Raw genomic sequence first — 16,364 nt, forward strand, 5'->3', positions numbered from 1 at the left:
CCTTTTATACCTGATCCACATAGAATCTCCATAATATGCACATCTCTGGGATCAGCTAAAACTCCTTAAAAATGGTATTGCTGCTGGGGGTGGGGGATGGGGTCGGGGGAGGAACGGTTTGCCCTTGAAAAAGTTAAGTGCCAACACGGTATTAGCTTTTCGTCATTCCCTCTGATGGCTGAATAACAGCGGGTTAATGGGTACAGCAAAACTGAAGGACCCAGAGAAGAAACAATTTTAAAATGCTTAGTTTATAAATACTTTTTAGGACATAGTAGGGGCAAGGCCAGGGTCTCTTAAGAATAAAAATTGATCAAAAACTTCGATGACCCAAAGCTTGGTAGTTAGCAAGACGAGGAACTGAGGACCAAGTAAAGAAACATATAATGAAAAAGCAAGAGTCCTACGACTAAATTGGAACAGAAACAAAACGAGAAGTGAAGGCAGCCCAGGCGGTTCTAGGTCCTTGCTTGTGTAAAATTGGAAGTGCACCGTGGCTTAGAGGGCGTACGAGCAGGGAAAGGAACACTGAAAATGGGGAGGGCGTAAGCAGCATCTGAACGGAATAAACACTGGTTTGTTTTTCCCTCTGACCCACATAGGGACAAACACCTGCCTGCTGCCCTGTGTTACTTAAACTTTTGTGCATCTGCTATGGCCAAAGTCTACTGAGAAGGCTCTGCAGGCAGCAACAGCTGATGTTTGAAAGGAAGGAAAAAATGGGGAGAACAGTGCTTTAGCAGAGGTTGAGAGATGCCTTCATAAAAGGGATACTAAATAAAAGGGATTCAATCTTTCTTCTGAAATGTAGAGGTGATGTCGAAGGAGGAAAAATATCTGAGCAAAAAATACTAACACTTTTTTTCTTTGCAGAAATAAACAAATTTTTGAGTGTCAGTAGAAATGAGAAATAATTCTATTTGGGGGTATAATTTTAGAACTTGAGAAGACATTTAGTTGGACTCCATACCAATATCACTCAGAACGAGGAAAAGGAAGATCCTATGCCCACTGAAATGAATGTGCAATTATCAGGACCTGCATATACTGGGTCACGAGAGCTATGAACTATGCTGCAAAGGACCATATTGCTGGAAAGAGGTTCTCCAACCTCTGCTGAGCTCCAGGGCCATGGGTTTGCCCAGCTGTCATTCTTGGTCTCAAGTTAACCAGAGCTGGAGTCTGTTGCCCAACATGTAAATAAAATTGCAGGTTTGGAGGCACATTTGTTAGTACAAGATTGCTTACACATTTTTAAAACAGCTAGATGTAACAGGCAGGCACCGCCATTTTGATTTTATAATATTTGTTTTTAAAAGTCTTTTTCCTTAAGCTGCATGGCTTGGTCGGCATTACCGCTAACATCCCCTAATTCTAATGAGCATCTTTGTCTTGTCAGAGTTATTGATCATCATTTTTTTTAAAAAACTCTTATTTGTGTTTTTTTTAAGCACATGACAATTATAGTGTTACTCATAAGGATTAAAGGAAACTAACTACCTGCATACTCCTGACAAACAACTTACGCTGACAATTTTTTACTAGTAGTTAAACTAGAAAAATCTTGATGTTGAATAATGATGCAAAACTACAGCATATTATCATTATACTGAAATGCCGATAGTCCAGGAGTTTATAAAATATTTTGCAACCAAAATAAGTAGAGATTCCAGAAGCTATAAATTATTTAGGATCATGCTTTACTCTTCAAGACTTTTAGTAATTTCTATTTAGACTATAGAAAAGTCCCTCCAAAGTATTCTAAATATATAATGAAAACTAGTTCTTTTATAATGAATACGAAGGTTACACAAAGCAGATAGAGTACTTGTAAAATGTTTTCCTATTTTGATGTAGAAGATTTTATCTGATGGTTACTTAAGGCTAGTAAAGCAAGTAACAGGCATTTTAAAAGTAATTATAAACAATTTGGCAACAATTCTATAAGGTAATTAAACTTGTTTTTCCCAGATGTTAAACTAACCTGTAAAGCACAAAATGAATTTTTAAACCAACAGCTTCTAATCTGTGCTCTTCCCAGGCCCTCCACCCATGCCTTCAGGAAGATTACAGAAGAAAGCTAATAAGGCCCTGGACTGAAACAATGAATTAACAACTGCAAATTCCACCACCCCCTTCCCCAACATAATGAGAAAATTAATGCGAAATAAGCTTGAGCCGAATATTAGGTCTAACACAGGATCTTCAACCAAGTAGGTGCTTAACAAATGTTTTCTTAATTTATCATTAATGAAATTATATTATTATTATTCCTGGAAAAATAAAATGATCAGCAATATACTTTCATATACTTTCTCTCATGCATTTCCTATAACCACCCCATGAGTTAGCAGGATAAATATTATCAGTCTATTTTATAGATGTAAAATTGAGGCTAGACACATCACAGAGGTAGTAGAGACAGAGAGAAGACTGCACCCTGGGTTCTCCTGAGCAGAAGGTTAGGACACTTATGTAACATTACACTTTTTTTCTGTTACATACGATGCTTCTTTCTAATTGGGCTTTAGAATACCAGGTGTCTGAGGTAAGGATAACCACCCTTTGGGCTCACATGGATCATGCTTCCTCCACAAAATCCTTTAGCAAAACTCCTTCCCTTATCACACAGCATTTTAACTGTGTCACCGTCTCCCTCACTAAACTGTGAGCTCCCCAAGGGTGGGGCAACATCTGTCCTGTTCGACGTTGCACCCTAGAGAGAACATGATGCGGTGCCTAACACTCGGTAAACGTTAGTGGCATCTTGTCCCATTCGAATTGCGAGAGTTCCCAAGGATGAGATGCTCAAAGCGGGAGGGCAGGGTTCCTATAATGACCTCAGACGCCAAATTAGCATGATCTTTCTCAGAGATTTTAGGAAAGGAAGATTTTAGGTGGTGGTTTGCAGAGGTGAGGCAGGGTACAGGAGCATAAAATATCCTATCTTCCTATAAAGCCTCTGAACTCACACTAAGTCATTTCACTCAACCATTTCATATTACAAGAAAGCACGCTGCTCTGAAGTACAAATAAGTGTTTTATTTAACACTTCTCGTGGACCCACTAAGGTATGGTGTATGAATTACATAATTCGAAACAACTCAACTGTAATTCCTTCATTCCCCACCGCCCCACATCTTTATTTGGTGACTTTCCCTTTATTTGGTGACTTTCTTTTGTAGCTGACAAAACCAACTCATGGCTTCTAGTCAGCAAACTCTGACAGTGCTGAAAAAATAAATTCTGTGTTACAGGGAATCATCAACAGATGCACTAAGCTACTTCCCTAAACTCGTTCAGGACTGTGTTGCAATACAATATTAGAATAACAGAACGTATTCGCAGTGGGCATATAATTAAGTTTTCAGGCATGGGAGGCATCAAATATCCCAACTTTGGAAAACCACAATAGTTAAAGAACATTTTTGATGAAGAGGAATAATTGTGCAATGGAAAAGGCATGGGCGTCAGAGTCCCAGACAGCTTGGGTTCCTACCCCAGCTCCCTGAGCCCTCATTCTTTTTAGAGGTAAGGATAATTATATGTTGTTCTGGTAATTTGGCTCTTGAGGCGTGGGGGCTGGGGGCCTTGGGGAGGAGCTCTGATTCCTAGCATCTGCCCATTTCTATGCTCTCATCCTGGCTGGTTTCAAAACTACCAACATGAAGTCCCTAAACACGGAGTTGGGAGATGGTCTGAGAGCTGGCTGAGCCGGCTCCAGCACCACAGATTATGCTGTAGTGGGCATATTACACGGTGGGGACATTAGGAACTGGAAGTGTATTAAACGCACTAAGGATTTTAAATAAGATGACGTGTAGAAGTGGACGGCACAATGCCTGGCTCGGAGAAGGCCTGTTCCTTCCTCCTGTTTGCATTTTCCATCCATTCCTCCCTGAGCTGTGACTATAACTCCTATCTTTAACATCGCATTGAAACTCACGATTTAAAGTACTTTCTCCATTCTTCTCATTTCCTAATTGATCTCTAGCCGTGACTTCTTTGCTGAGCTCTAACTAAACCTATACTCCCAACTGCTGATGGTACACTTCAACCTGGATGGTCATAACTGAAACATGCCTCTCTTCCTCTTCCTTTCCGTGTCTGGGTTGACAAGGATAACAGCAGTCACATTTATAGAGTCCTTACTATGTGCCTGCACTGTTCTAAGCCTTTACTTGTATTATTTTAGTTCTCACCAAGTGACCTATGTATTAAGATCATCCCCCCACATTACAGTTGAAGAAAGTGAACACGGAGAAGTTAAAAACTTTTCCCTCAATCATACGGCTAATAAACAGCAGGCTGGGATTCAAATAGAGGCAATCGGGCTTTTGAGCTCTTTACTTTCTATGTTCTTAACTACTCATGCTAACTATTACTTCTACACCACAACTATGAATATGCTAACTAGTTTGCCTCTCTAAAATGTATTCAACATTATTCAGTGCCAGGCACCATTCTGACCTTTTTTGTGTATTAATTTATTTAATCCTTGTAACCTCCTATAAGGAAAGTTTTTTTTATTCCCCTTTATGAAGGGCAACTGAGGCACTGAGAGATTGAGTAACTTACCCAAGATTACACAGAGAAGGAAGTGGCAGTGTTGGGGCTGGAACCCAGGGCAGTCTAGCCTCAGAGTTCACAGTCTTAACTCTCATTCACTCGACTGCATTACCTCCCTACTGCACGCAGGTCAAACAGCTAAGAAGCTGAATTGGTCACCGACTCCTGCCTTCTTCCTACTAAGCATCTTATAAATCTGCTATTTCCTCTCCACTCCATCACATCATTCTCAATTCTGGCTCACGTGGACCACTGCAATCGAAAGCAGTTTCCTGCTCCCCAGGGGTCATTTCCAAGAGATCCCCCATATTGTCCCCATGTTCTCTGGAGATAAATATCTTAGTAAGTCACTACGCTATATTACACCGTTTGATGCTTCCCCACGACCCACAAAATGATGGTTCTCAAACCTCGGTGTGTGTGAACTTCACTGGAGCTTACAGAATGCGGATTCCTGGCCCTTCCCCAGAGATTCTGATTCTGTAAATGAGATTTGGAATCCAGGAATTCTTATTTTTACCAAGCACCCCAAGAAATCCAAGTGGTTGAAGGACCACACTTTAAGAAACACAAGTAGACAGAACACTGTCCCAGCTCCTCGTCAAGGAAACAACCTTTTCTCTGCTTCTATCTCAGCTCATTTGATGCTCCAGGTTGATGGAATCCTCTGCAGCTCCTCGGACTGCTCAGCTTCTCGCCCTCAGGCCTTTGCACCTGCTCTCCCTTCATCTAAAATGCCCTTTTCCTCCTCCCACCAGATGGACTCTTTTAAAGCCAGCTTAGATTTAGATGTCATCTCATGGAAACTTTCTTAACTCCCCACTGCCTGCCAGCCTCCTCCCTAACCCCACCCCACCCCAACTTCTGTGCCTTGATTTATACTGAAGGTACAGTTTTTCCATGTCTGTCTCCTTCTCAACCGTGGCCTCCTCTAGGTCAGAGTCAGAATCTCATTCCTCTCTTTAGACCCAGCCAAGTGTCTGGCACATTGAACTATGAGACTGGGTAATTGGTGAGGAAGGGTGAAAGTCTGAGTCAAATTTACCCCTGAAAAATCTTTTGTAGCACCCAGAAAGTGATGATTCACATTCCCTTTCATGAATACGTAAAATTAACATGTTTTTAGGGTTGTTGTATGAACCCTAACACATGCATTATGAAAACTATGTATCTTTAAGGACAAAATCAGTGCCACAAGAAGCTCAGTCAGTATGTGTGAGACCAGTTGAGGGAACAACAGAATGAATGTTGCCACCTCAGATGTGTGGCTGAGTGTCAGTGAATTCTGGATTACATGTGGCAGGCTTTAACTCATGCACAAGGAGACTGTTTGAATCATAAATGTTCTATTACCATGCACCTAATGGTCTGAACGTACAGAGAAGCTTACAGTTCTAAAACAAAGGTATAGCTATAAAAGAAAGTTGAATTCTTCCAATTATTAATATGAGCTTTACTCATTTTTAGCCAACTGTATTGAAAAGACAAGTTCTTAAAAGGCTGGCATTGTTTGCCTGATATTGCCTTGCCTAGTTCCATGCAGGAGAATACATGTGAATGAATGCTTTTGAGCTTAGTGCATTGTTGCCTGGTCTGTGTGTCCCTGGGCCTCAAAACTGGGACCTGACAGTGGTAAGTGAGAACTTAAATCATGCAGTAGGTTACAGCTTGATCTTATTTCATTCAGATGGGCAAAGTACTTATGCAAAGTATCCTTCTGGGTATTGTTGGGGATTATAAATGATCAAAGACATCATCCTTGACCTGAAGTAATTTATAATCTTATTGTGATATAAGACCCATGCGTAAATAATATTAACTGCAGTGACTTCTAAAAGAAGATGGTACTTGAGGGAAGGATAAAGGTGGGGAAAGAATTCATGGATGAAGGTGCCCAGGTATGAAAGCAGAGAGGCCATTCAAGGAGCAGCGGGCTCCAACGCTGATTTGTCCAGCCTCATCTCCAGCCACCTGCTTATCATTTGCCTAAACTTTGCTCATCCTGCATCTTCTCACGAGATGTGTCCCTCTGAAACATCAGTCATGTTCACTCCTCTACACCTTGCTTTTGCCCTTCACATTGGTCCCTCTGCCTGAGATGCCATTTCTACTTGTCAACTTGGATGACTCATACTCATCGTTCATGTCCTATTTAAATTCCTTCTCATTTCTCTAGCTTTAGAGTTGGTTGGTCACGTCTGTCACCCCAAACTGTAAGCTCCTTGAGAAAGGAGATCCTGTTTCTTTCATCTCTATATTCCCATCAGTAGCATAGTGTCTGGCAGGCACTAGGTGCTCCGGAAATGTTTCATGAGTTATATTATTGCACAGTTGAGTGGTGTCTTTCAGCTAGACCCTGAATTCGAACACAAAGCAGAATAGACCAGTAAAACCTTCCTTCCTTTCTGTCCCTCCATACCTGAGGTGTATAGCATCTGTCATGCATGGGCTGAAACTGTGTCCTCCCAAAATTTATATGTTGAAATCCTAATCTCCAGTACCTCATAACTATATTTGGAGGTAAGATCTTCAAAGAGGGGATTGACTGAAAATGAGGCCATTAGGGTGAGGCCCTAATCCAATGATTGGTGTCCTTATAAGAAGAGGAAGAGACACTAAGGATGCCTGTGCGCAGAAGGACAACCATGTGAGGACAAAGCAGCAAGAAGGCTGCCATCTGCAAGCTAAAGAGAAAGGCCTCAGAGGAAGTCAGCCCTGCTGCCACCTTGATCTTGGACTTTCAGTCTCCACAAATGCGAGAAAACAAATGTATGTTGTTTAAGCCACCCAATCTGTGGAATTTTATGGCAGCCCTTGCAAACGAAGACAGCATCTTCACTTCATTAATAAACTCAGACACGGTGCTGCATGTCAGGCACTGTTCTATTCCCTTTCATGAATACGTAAAATTAACATGTTTTTAGGGTTGTTGTATGAACCCTAACACATGCATTATGAAAACTATGTATCTTTAAGGACAAAATCAGTGCCACAAGAAGCTCAGTCAGTATGTGTGAGACCAGTTGAGGGAACAACAGAATGAATGTTGCCACCTCAGATGTGTGGCTGAGTGTCAGTGAATTCTGGATTACATGTGGCAGGCTTTAACTCATGCACAAGGAGACTGTTTGAATCATAAATGTTCTATTACCATGCACCTAATGGTCTGAACGTACAGAGAAGCTTACAGTTCTAAAACAAAGGTATAGCTATAAAAGAAAGTTGAATTCTTCCAATTATTAATATGAGCTTTACTCATTTTTAGCCAACTGTATTGAAAAGACAAGTTCTTAAAAGGCTGGCATTGTTTGCCTGATATTGCCTTGCCTAGTTCCATGCAGGAGAATACATGTGAATGAATGCTTTTGAGCTTAGTGCATTGTTGCCTGGTCTGTGTGTCCCTGGGCCTCAAAACTGGGACCTGACAGTGGTAAGTGAGAACTTAAATCATGCAGTAGGTTACAGCTTGATCTTATTTCATTCAGATGGGCAAAGTACTTATGCAAAGTATCCTTCTGGGTATTGTTGGGGATTATAAATGATCAAAGACATCATCCTTGACCTGAAGTAATTTATAATCTTATTGTGATATAAGACCCATGCGTAAATAATATTAACTGCAGTGACTTCTAAAAGAAGATGGTACTTGAGGGAAGGATAAAGGTGGGGAAAGAATTCATGGATGAAGGTGCCCAGGTATGAAAGCAGAGAGGCCATTCAAGGAGCAGCGGGCTCCAACGCTGATTTGTCCAGCCTCATCTCCAGCCACCTGCTTATCATTTGCCTAAACTTTGCTCATCCTGCATCTTCTCACGAGATGTGTCCCTCTGAAACATCAGTCATGTTCACTCCTCTACACCTTGCTTTTGCCCTTCACATTGGTCCCTCTGCCTGAGATGCCATTTCTACTTGTCAACTTGGATGAGTCATACTCATCGTTCATGTCCTATTTAAATTCCTTCTCATTTCTCTAGCTTTAGAGTTGGTTGGTCACGTCTGTCACCCCAAACTGTAAGCTCCTTGAGAAAGGAGATCCCGTTTCTTTCATCTCTATATTCCCATCAGTAGCATAGTGCCTGGCAGGCACTAGGTGCTCCGGAAATGTTTCATGAGTTATATTATTGCACAGTTGAGTGGTGTCTTTCAGCTAGACCCTGAATTCGAACACAAAGCAGAATAGACCAGTAAAACCTTCCTTCCTTTCTGTCCCTCCATACCTGAGGTGTATAGCATCTGTCATGCATGGGCTGAAACTGTGTCCTCCCAAAATTTATATGTTGAAATCCTAATCTCCAGTACCTCATAACTATATTTGGAGGTAAGATCTTCAAAGAGGGGATTGACTGAAAATGAGGCCATTAGGGTGAGGCCCTAATTCAATGATTGGTGTCCTTATAAGAAGAGGAAGAGACACCAAGGATGCCTGTGCGCAGAAGGACAACCATGTGAGGACAAAGCAGCAAGAAGGCTGCCATCTGCAAGCTAAAGAGAAAGGCCTCAGAGGAAGTCAGCCCTGCTGCCACCTTGATCTTGGACTTTCAGTCTCCACAAATGCGAGAAAACAAATGTATGTTGTTTAAGCCACCCAATCTGTGGAATTTTATGGCAGCCCTTGCAAACGAAGACAGCATCTTCACTTCATTAATAAACTCAGACACGGTGCTGCATGTCAGGCACTGTTCTCACCGCTTTATAAATGTTTAAACATTTAAACGCCTTTCCACCCGTGCCAGTGAATCACTATGGCTGCATTGTTCGATGGGTGGGAGGGGAAAGGAGCAGATCCCCTCCCCGCTAGGATGGGCGCTGGGAATTTAAAATCAACATAGTGGGAGAAAAACAACCTTAAGAGAGATTTCTCTTTCCTCAGGTGAGAACCACAGGTGAAGATGATGGTCGGTAATAATGACAATAGTAAAATCACAGCTACCGTTAATTGAACACTTACTGTACATAGGCAAGTAGCAGCCACATTACAAGAATTGTCTCTCATTCTACCTCCACAACAACCTGAAGAGTTAGGTAACATTTCAGGTAATAGTCCCTTTATTTTACAGAGGAGAAAATGAGGTTAAAAAAGGGTAAGTCGGTTGCTCAGCTGGCCAAGGGAAGCAGGATTCAGACCCAGCCAGATCTGTGCCCTTTCTCCTCTCTGTACACTGCCTGGGGAAGGAGACCGGGGTCCCTCGGTTGGGGGAGGGAGGGGTTTTGAATTCAAGACCAAGTTTGTTCTCAATGCAGGAGATCAATGGGTAGCAGCGAGTTAAATTTTTTGAGAAGAGAAGGTAGTAGGGAAAATCTAACGGCTATAATTGCATATGCAAAAATAATACTTTTCATTTATTTAGCTCTTCCTACCTGCCAGGCATTAAACTTGGAATTTAGAACAGTTCTGATTAGCAGGTATTTTTGTATTTTCATTTGATGGACATGGAAGCTGAAGCCCAAGGAAGCTGAGAGACCTGCCCAAGGTTCAAGTGAGTGGCAGAACCGGAGTGGCAGACCTGGGAGGCTCCCCATCCTCTGCCCACACCCACTCGTCTAATCTGCTTTGGCTGTGGATCAACAGCTTCTGCACCCACGCTGCATAAACAGTACGAGGCCTCCGTGCTCTAAGCAGAAAACTTATATATCACATCATGGTCTTTACCAAGACTCAGCCTCAAGTATTAACACAGAGCAGCATTTATTTGTCCAAGAATGTTCCAAGGAGTCTTATTTTCTCAGTGCGTTCCATGGAAAAAGTTCTATGGCCAGAAAAGTTTGGAAGTGCTGCCTCTTATCCTTCCCCAGCCTTGGGGCACATCAGCAGATTCCATAGGTTTTACAGTTAAAAAAAAAAAAAAAAAAAGTCTGTTTCTTTCACTTAAGCTAAGATTTCTCCAATCTATTTGAACCACAGAACTGTTTTTCTACATGTATCAGTTAGTACACATGCAGCGAGCGCCCTTTTACAGATACTTTGATGCAGGACTGAAACAGCAGAAAGAGAAGCAGGCAAGAGCTACTTTTGATTAAAGGAACTAAAATGCAGGCTTTTTTCTTTAGAATTATCAAATTGTTTGTTATTTACATTATTTTGCTTTCTATTGAGAAAATAAATGGATTAAAATAACATTAGTTTCAATCAACTTTTGTTTTGATACTGAAAAAAAAAAAAAATCAGAGGCAGTAAATCAGCCAAGGGAAGGGCTACATGCATGCCCAAATCTCTTGGCTCATCCTCTGCCCAGCCCCATTCCATTCCCCAGATTTCTACCCACCCTCCCCTCTTTGGCGCTGCTCTCCAGCTACTCGCGCTGGAGGTGACCACAACTTGCAATGCACCGTGTCCCCCACCCCAGTCCTCACAGGGGAGAAACAAGGACAGGGGAGCATCAGGTCCCCTCCCTAGAGCAATCACATAGAGCTGGCAGATTTCAGAGAAACACGTGAAGTTATCTGAAATATGTAACGATCTCCCTGCCTTCGGGTTGGGCAAGAGTATTCTAAAGACATTCCTATAAGGGGATAAATGATTGCCAAATTTCATTTAAAATTTCCAGATTATGAGTGCTGTGATTTTTCTAATTCTCTCTCTTTCTCTCTTTCTCTCTCTCTCTCTCTCTCTCTCTCTCTCCATCCTTCCTTCACCCCTTCCGTTTTTTCATTTTCAGTATCAAATTTTCTACAATGAATATGCAGTATCATGTGTTAAAAAGGAGGAGGGGACAAGAAATCATAAGCTCTCCAGAGAAGGAGCCTCCATAAGCTCACCTAATAAAATACACCAGTATCTCCCAAAGCCTGCAGGTAGAAATTCTGTCTGACCTGCAATGCTTCTCTTTGCAAAACTCTCTCCCCGCATCCCCTTAAGCGAAGCAACGCTCAGCCTGCGGGCGCAGCGCCGCCTCTCCTTACCCACTCGAAAGATCAGATCGTCTTCGATGGGATTCTCTTTTCGTTTTCCAGTGCTGTACATGCTCGCGGGTCTTTTCACAGCTTTTTGCTTTACGTGACCACTTCCCGGGGATTTCACGCGTCTCTTCACACCCTCGGTGGTGGGCGACACATCGGCTGACCGGATGACTTTTAGCTTAAAAGGGCTGCCCCGGATGTGCTGGTCGTAGAGCCTCAGAGAGAGGGTAAAGTCTCCTTCCTTCTGGACCGTGTACAAAAACTCATAGGTGCCGTTTTTGTTGTCGAGGATTTCTCCGTCGGCCACGCTGCCGTCGGGCGTGCTCAGCTCGGCGGTGATGTAGGCATTGCCAGTTTTACAGAGCTCCCCGTCTTTGTCCTTGGTCGTTATGGTAACGGACATGGGCTGCCCGATTATGGTCTGCCGCAGCCCCTCGCCCGTGGCCACCGTCTCGGAGGCGACAGCGTTGGTGGTTAAGATCGTCCCCAGGTTGTGGATGGACTTCTTGAGCCCTTCGGTCTCCACAATGAAATCCAGCTGGTCATTCTCCCGCGGGTGCAGTGGGAAGTCCTGGTCGGCCAGTTCGTTCAGCTTCTCGCTCATCTGCTTCTTCACCAGCAGCACCTCCGTTTCTGTGCCATGGTTGAGGGCCTGCGCAGTAAAGTTGCTACAGCTCTTAATACTCTCCTGCCCCTCGAGCAGAGTATCCAGCTGCGACTGGAGGACCTGCGGGCGAAACGGAGCTGAATAAGTGTCCCCTGCAGTGCGGAGCTCAGCCACTAGCGCGCGGCTCACGCTGGGACAGAGCCCTGCCAGCTCTGCTTCCGCCCACACCCGTGGCTCTCAGCAAAGGGTGTTTAATTTCATCAGTGAACCAAGTTCTAATGCATTCCTAGTACCTCCTCCTTCCCTTCCGCCTTGCCCTGTTTCTCCCACACACATATTTACTGTGTCATATGTTTCTGACAGGACAGAGCACAAACGGCACCACCAAGAGCTTGGCAAACAGATCGCTATGCCTGACATCTGAAATATTCATTATTCAGTATCTTTCCTCACTGTCCAGAGCTCCCCTGTCACCACCTATAGGAATGGAAACCAGACAAATGAAAACTCTCCACACCTGAATCTCAGAAGCTTTTCATCCCTGGTTTTGGGATCAGACATGCAGAGCTGAACAAAGGCTGCAGTCAGGGTTCACTTTGAAGTAGACTAACAGGTTGGTATGGGCCAGAGGGCAATTCAGAGACTATTAGACATTATAATTAAGGAAGGAAAACAATCCGGTTTAACCCCAAATCCTAAAAGCATTACTTTATATTCAACCTTGCCCTGTATCAAATTATAAAATGAGACTTAAGGTCACAGAATCATTGAGTTTTGCTGAAAACAGGAAGGAAAAAAACAGCTGGATATGCCATTAAATGAAAACTACTGTTTACTGTGCAACAGCGACACTTAAGGACCCATTTGGATCCCCTCTGCTGCCATTAGAACAGACTGAGCTAGTGCCATGACACGCCCGGAAATCATGCCTCTTCCACGATATCTGTAAGAAAGGCTGGAGTCTTACTTTGTGTTTGAGGCCATAGTTGACCTCCAGTTCCATAAGCAGCACGCTCTTGCGCACATTTAAAGTCTTCTGGAGCTCATCAAAGGTGGAATGGATGTCATCCACAATGCTGGCCTTTTGGTTGGTTAACTGATGAATGATTTCTGAGATGAACTGAAGAGCAGAATCTATTTCTGGGAGCCTGAAGGACAGTTGTTAAAGATCATTACTATTTAACATTAACCTGGAAACAGTAGGACATCTATCTAAACATTGTATTTTGTCAAAAAGCTTTTTGGGCCTTTCGTCATCTTTAAAAAGTAATAACTGAACCACAAAATGAATAAGACATAATTACAGCCTGTGAGAGAAGAGACTTTGGGGACTCACGTCTATTTCAATCTACCTAAGTCATCTAATCTTAATAATAAAAGGTACAAAGCTTTGAAGCTCTCCGAACTCCATGGCTTTTCCTCACACTCTAAAGGAGGCTTTCTCAAATTTGACACTATTAATATTTTGGGCCAGATAATTCCTTGTTGCAGGGGATTGTGCTGTCTATTACAGGATGTTTGACAGCATCCTGTCTTCTACCAGATGCCAGGAGCACACCTGCTCACATATGCAGTTGTGACATGAATTGTCTACAAGCATTGACAAAAGTCCCCTGGAGGGGCGGAGGGAGTATAATCACCCATGGCTGAGAACCACTGTTCTAAATATTCAGCTATATCCTTTTTTCCCAATCACATGAAAAACTTATTCAAACTCAAAGTTTTTTGGGATGGTCTTGCAGGTTTCCAAGTTCTTTTAATTAGCATAGAACAACCACACTATTCTCATTACAACTATTGGTGGAGATTTATTTTCAGCTGGCTATTTATTTACTTCCTTTGGTCTTTCTCATGCATCACACAGCTATTCTGTTCATTCATTTCCATGCAAAAACAAAAACAAAAAAAACAAACAAAAAAACCCCTGTAAGCAGAGAAACATAAGGGAAATCAAGCCATCGCTGCTTGGTACCATTTTGCTGGGCTCAGAGAGGAGCCAGTCGGTCTACATAATGGGCCTGTAAGTATGTCAAGAACTAATAAAACTTCTCAGTGAGCCTAGGTTCAGGCACAAATTTCAGAGACCTCCTGAGTGCATTTTCCTCAAATATATTTTATTCGTTTAATCATACTAAGGTCCTAAAACAAAAATGCCACCACTCATAACAAAGGGAAATTGCATCAAGGGGCAGGAGATGACCCTTATCACTCACTAGTTTATGACTACAGATCCATGATCAAAGGAGAATTTATTCAGATGACATAATCCTACTATCCCATTGAGATAAGAGACCCTGAGGCCAAGCCTCAAGCACAGGTGGCCAGTTGGGAACCTGGGGAGGGGGAGGTATGCACCTTTTGTTGACAGCGTCCAGCTGGACCTGGAGTGAAGCCTTGTGCTGCTCCACCACATCCTTGAGGGGCACCGTGGGGTGTTCTGCGTGCTCCCCCTCGGTGCACTCCCGACACATGGCGGTCTCGCAAGACTGGCAGTAGAAGTCCATCACCTGTGGGTAACAAAAGAGCAAGTCCAGGATCGGTGCCACGGATCGAGTGCTTACTGTGCTCCGGACCTTTCCTCGCATTCTCTCATTTAATTCTCACGGCCTCCCCTGATGTCAGCAATAGTATGTCCAGCTCCACAGGAGAAAAAGAAGGATAAACTTTTATGTGCCAGATCTCAAACAGAGGTGGATCGAACTCCAAAGTTGCTGCTATGGCCACAAAATCAGCTTTTCTGTGGCCACGCCATTAAGGCAGAACAGTGTAGGGCTGTGGGGCTCAAACTTTGTGGTCTCAGGACCCCTTTACACGCTTTAAATTATTGAGGACTGCAAAGTGCTTTAGTTTATAAGAGTAACATCTACAGATATTTATCATTTTAAAAATTGAAGCAAAAAATTAAATATTTATTAATTTATTAAAAGCAATGATACATCCATTAAATATTAACATGACTATTATAATCTATGAAAAAGAACTATATTTTGCAAAGCAAAAAATTTTATAAGAATGGCACTGTCTTCTATTTTTGTAAATCTGATTCAATAGCACACATTATATAGTCTCTGGAAAATTCCACTGTACACCATTGAGAAAATGAGAGTAAAAAAGACAAATAATGTTTTAGTATTATTATAAATATAATTTTGACCATGTGCACCCCCTGAAAGGGTCTTGGGACCCATGAGGGTTCCTGGACCACACTTTGAGAACTGCTGTTGGATGAGAGGAGCTAGACTGACCAGTTTGCATACTGGCTTCACCACTTACATAACTTCACTTTCTGAATTTTTCCTCTGTCAGATGGAGACAGCAAGAATAACCTACTTCATTCAGTAGGGCTGCTATGTGTATTCAGTAGACTGACATGCACAAAGAAGTCAGATATTGCCTGGCACTGGCACACAGTAAGTTCTTAATGAGTAGTGGTGGTGATGATAACAATGATGATGATGATCTTACCCGCCCACTTGAAAATAAAACCACCTTGTCCTGATTATTATGAACTCTCAGTAACTATATAACATAAAGCCTGAAAGTTAGTCTCCTTGTGAAGGCATTCTCCTTTTTCTCGGCTGAAAATAACTTCATCGGATTTTAAATTCCCAAAGCACTTTTTGGGGGGATCTATTTCTTGAAGAACAACACATCCACAGATGGCATGTATCCTAATACAGATTGATGGATTTTCATAAATGCGCCCACCAAAGCACTTTCATTCATATCCCATTTATTAAATATTTATGAGACTTTAAGTTATCAAGTGCAGGAACTCTCTCGCACAAAGCTGTGCACATAGTAGGTATTTAATAACAATGCTGAATGAGTCTCTATAAGAGGCTCGCGTTAGGTCCTAAAACACAAGTAGGTTACAAGTAAAAGGATGGAAGATATTCTATGCAAATAGTAACCAAAAGAGAGCTGGAGTGCCTATTCCAATATCAGACAGAACAGACTTTAAGACAAAAGTTGTTAAAACAGACAAAAGACATTATATAATGATAAAATAGTGAATCCATCAAGAAACATAACAATTAGAAACAAATATTCTCCCAACAACAGATCCCCAAAATATATGAAGCAAAATCTGACAGAATTAAAGGGAGAAACAAACAACAATGATAATTGGATATTTCAATATTGCACTTTCAGCAATGATAAAACAACTAGATGGAAGATCAATAAAGAAATAGAGAACTTGAACAACAATATAAACCAACTAGACCTAACTGACATATATAGACAACTCTATTCAATAACAGAATATATCTTTTTATCAACTTCACAT

The 16,364-nt window shown here is 42.1% G+C and overlaps 1 protein-coding gene across 5 annotated transcripts in view; it reads right to left on the bottom strand.

Moving 5' to 3' along the window:
- The window catches only part of TRIM2 (tripartite motif containing 2), a 120,820-nt gene that overhangs the window by 8,741 nt on the left and 95,715 nt on the right, over positions 1-16,364 (bottom strand). For all 5 annotated transcript variants that reach the window (XM_025042644.1, XM_025042648.1, XM_025042671.1 and 2 more), the window contains exons 4-6: positions 14,429-14,580; positions 13,041-13,221; positions 11,470-12,193 (exon numbers count right to left, since the gene is read on the bottom strand). In XM_025042644.1, the coding sequence (XP_024898412.1) occupies positions 11,470-12,193; positions 13,041-13,221; positions 14,429-14,580 (1,057 nt within the window). The remainder of the gene's footprint in view (positions 1-11,469; positions 12,194-13,040; positions 13,222-14,428; positions 14,581-16,364) is intronic.

Source organism: Pteropus alecto, unplaced genomic scaffold (genome assembly GCF_000325575.1).
Source record: "Pteropus alecto unplaced genomic scaffold, ASM32557v1 scaffold50, whole genome shotgun sequence".
In the NCBI taxonomy this organism is placed as follows: Eukaryota; Metazoa; Chordata; class Mammalia; order Chiroptera; family Pteropodidae; genus Pteropus; species Pteropus alecto.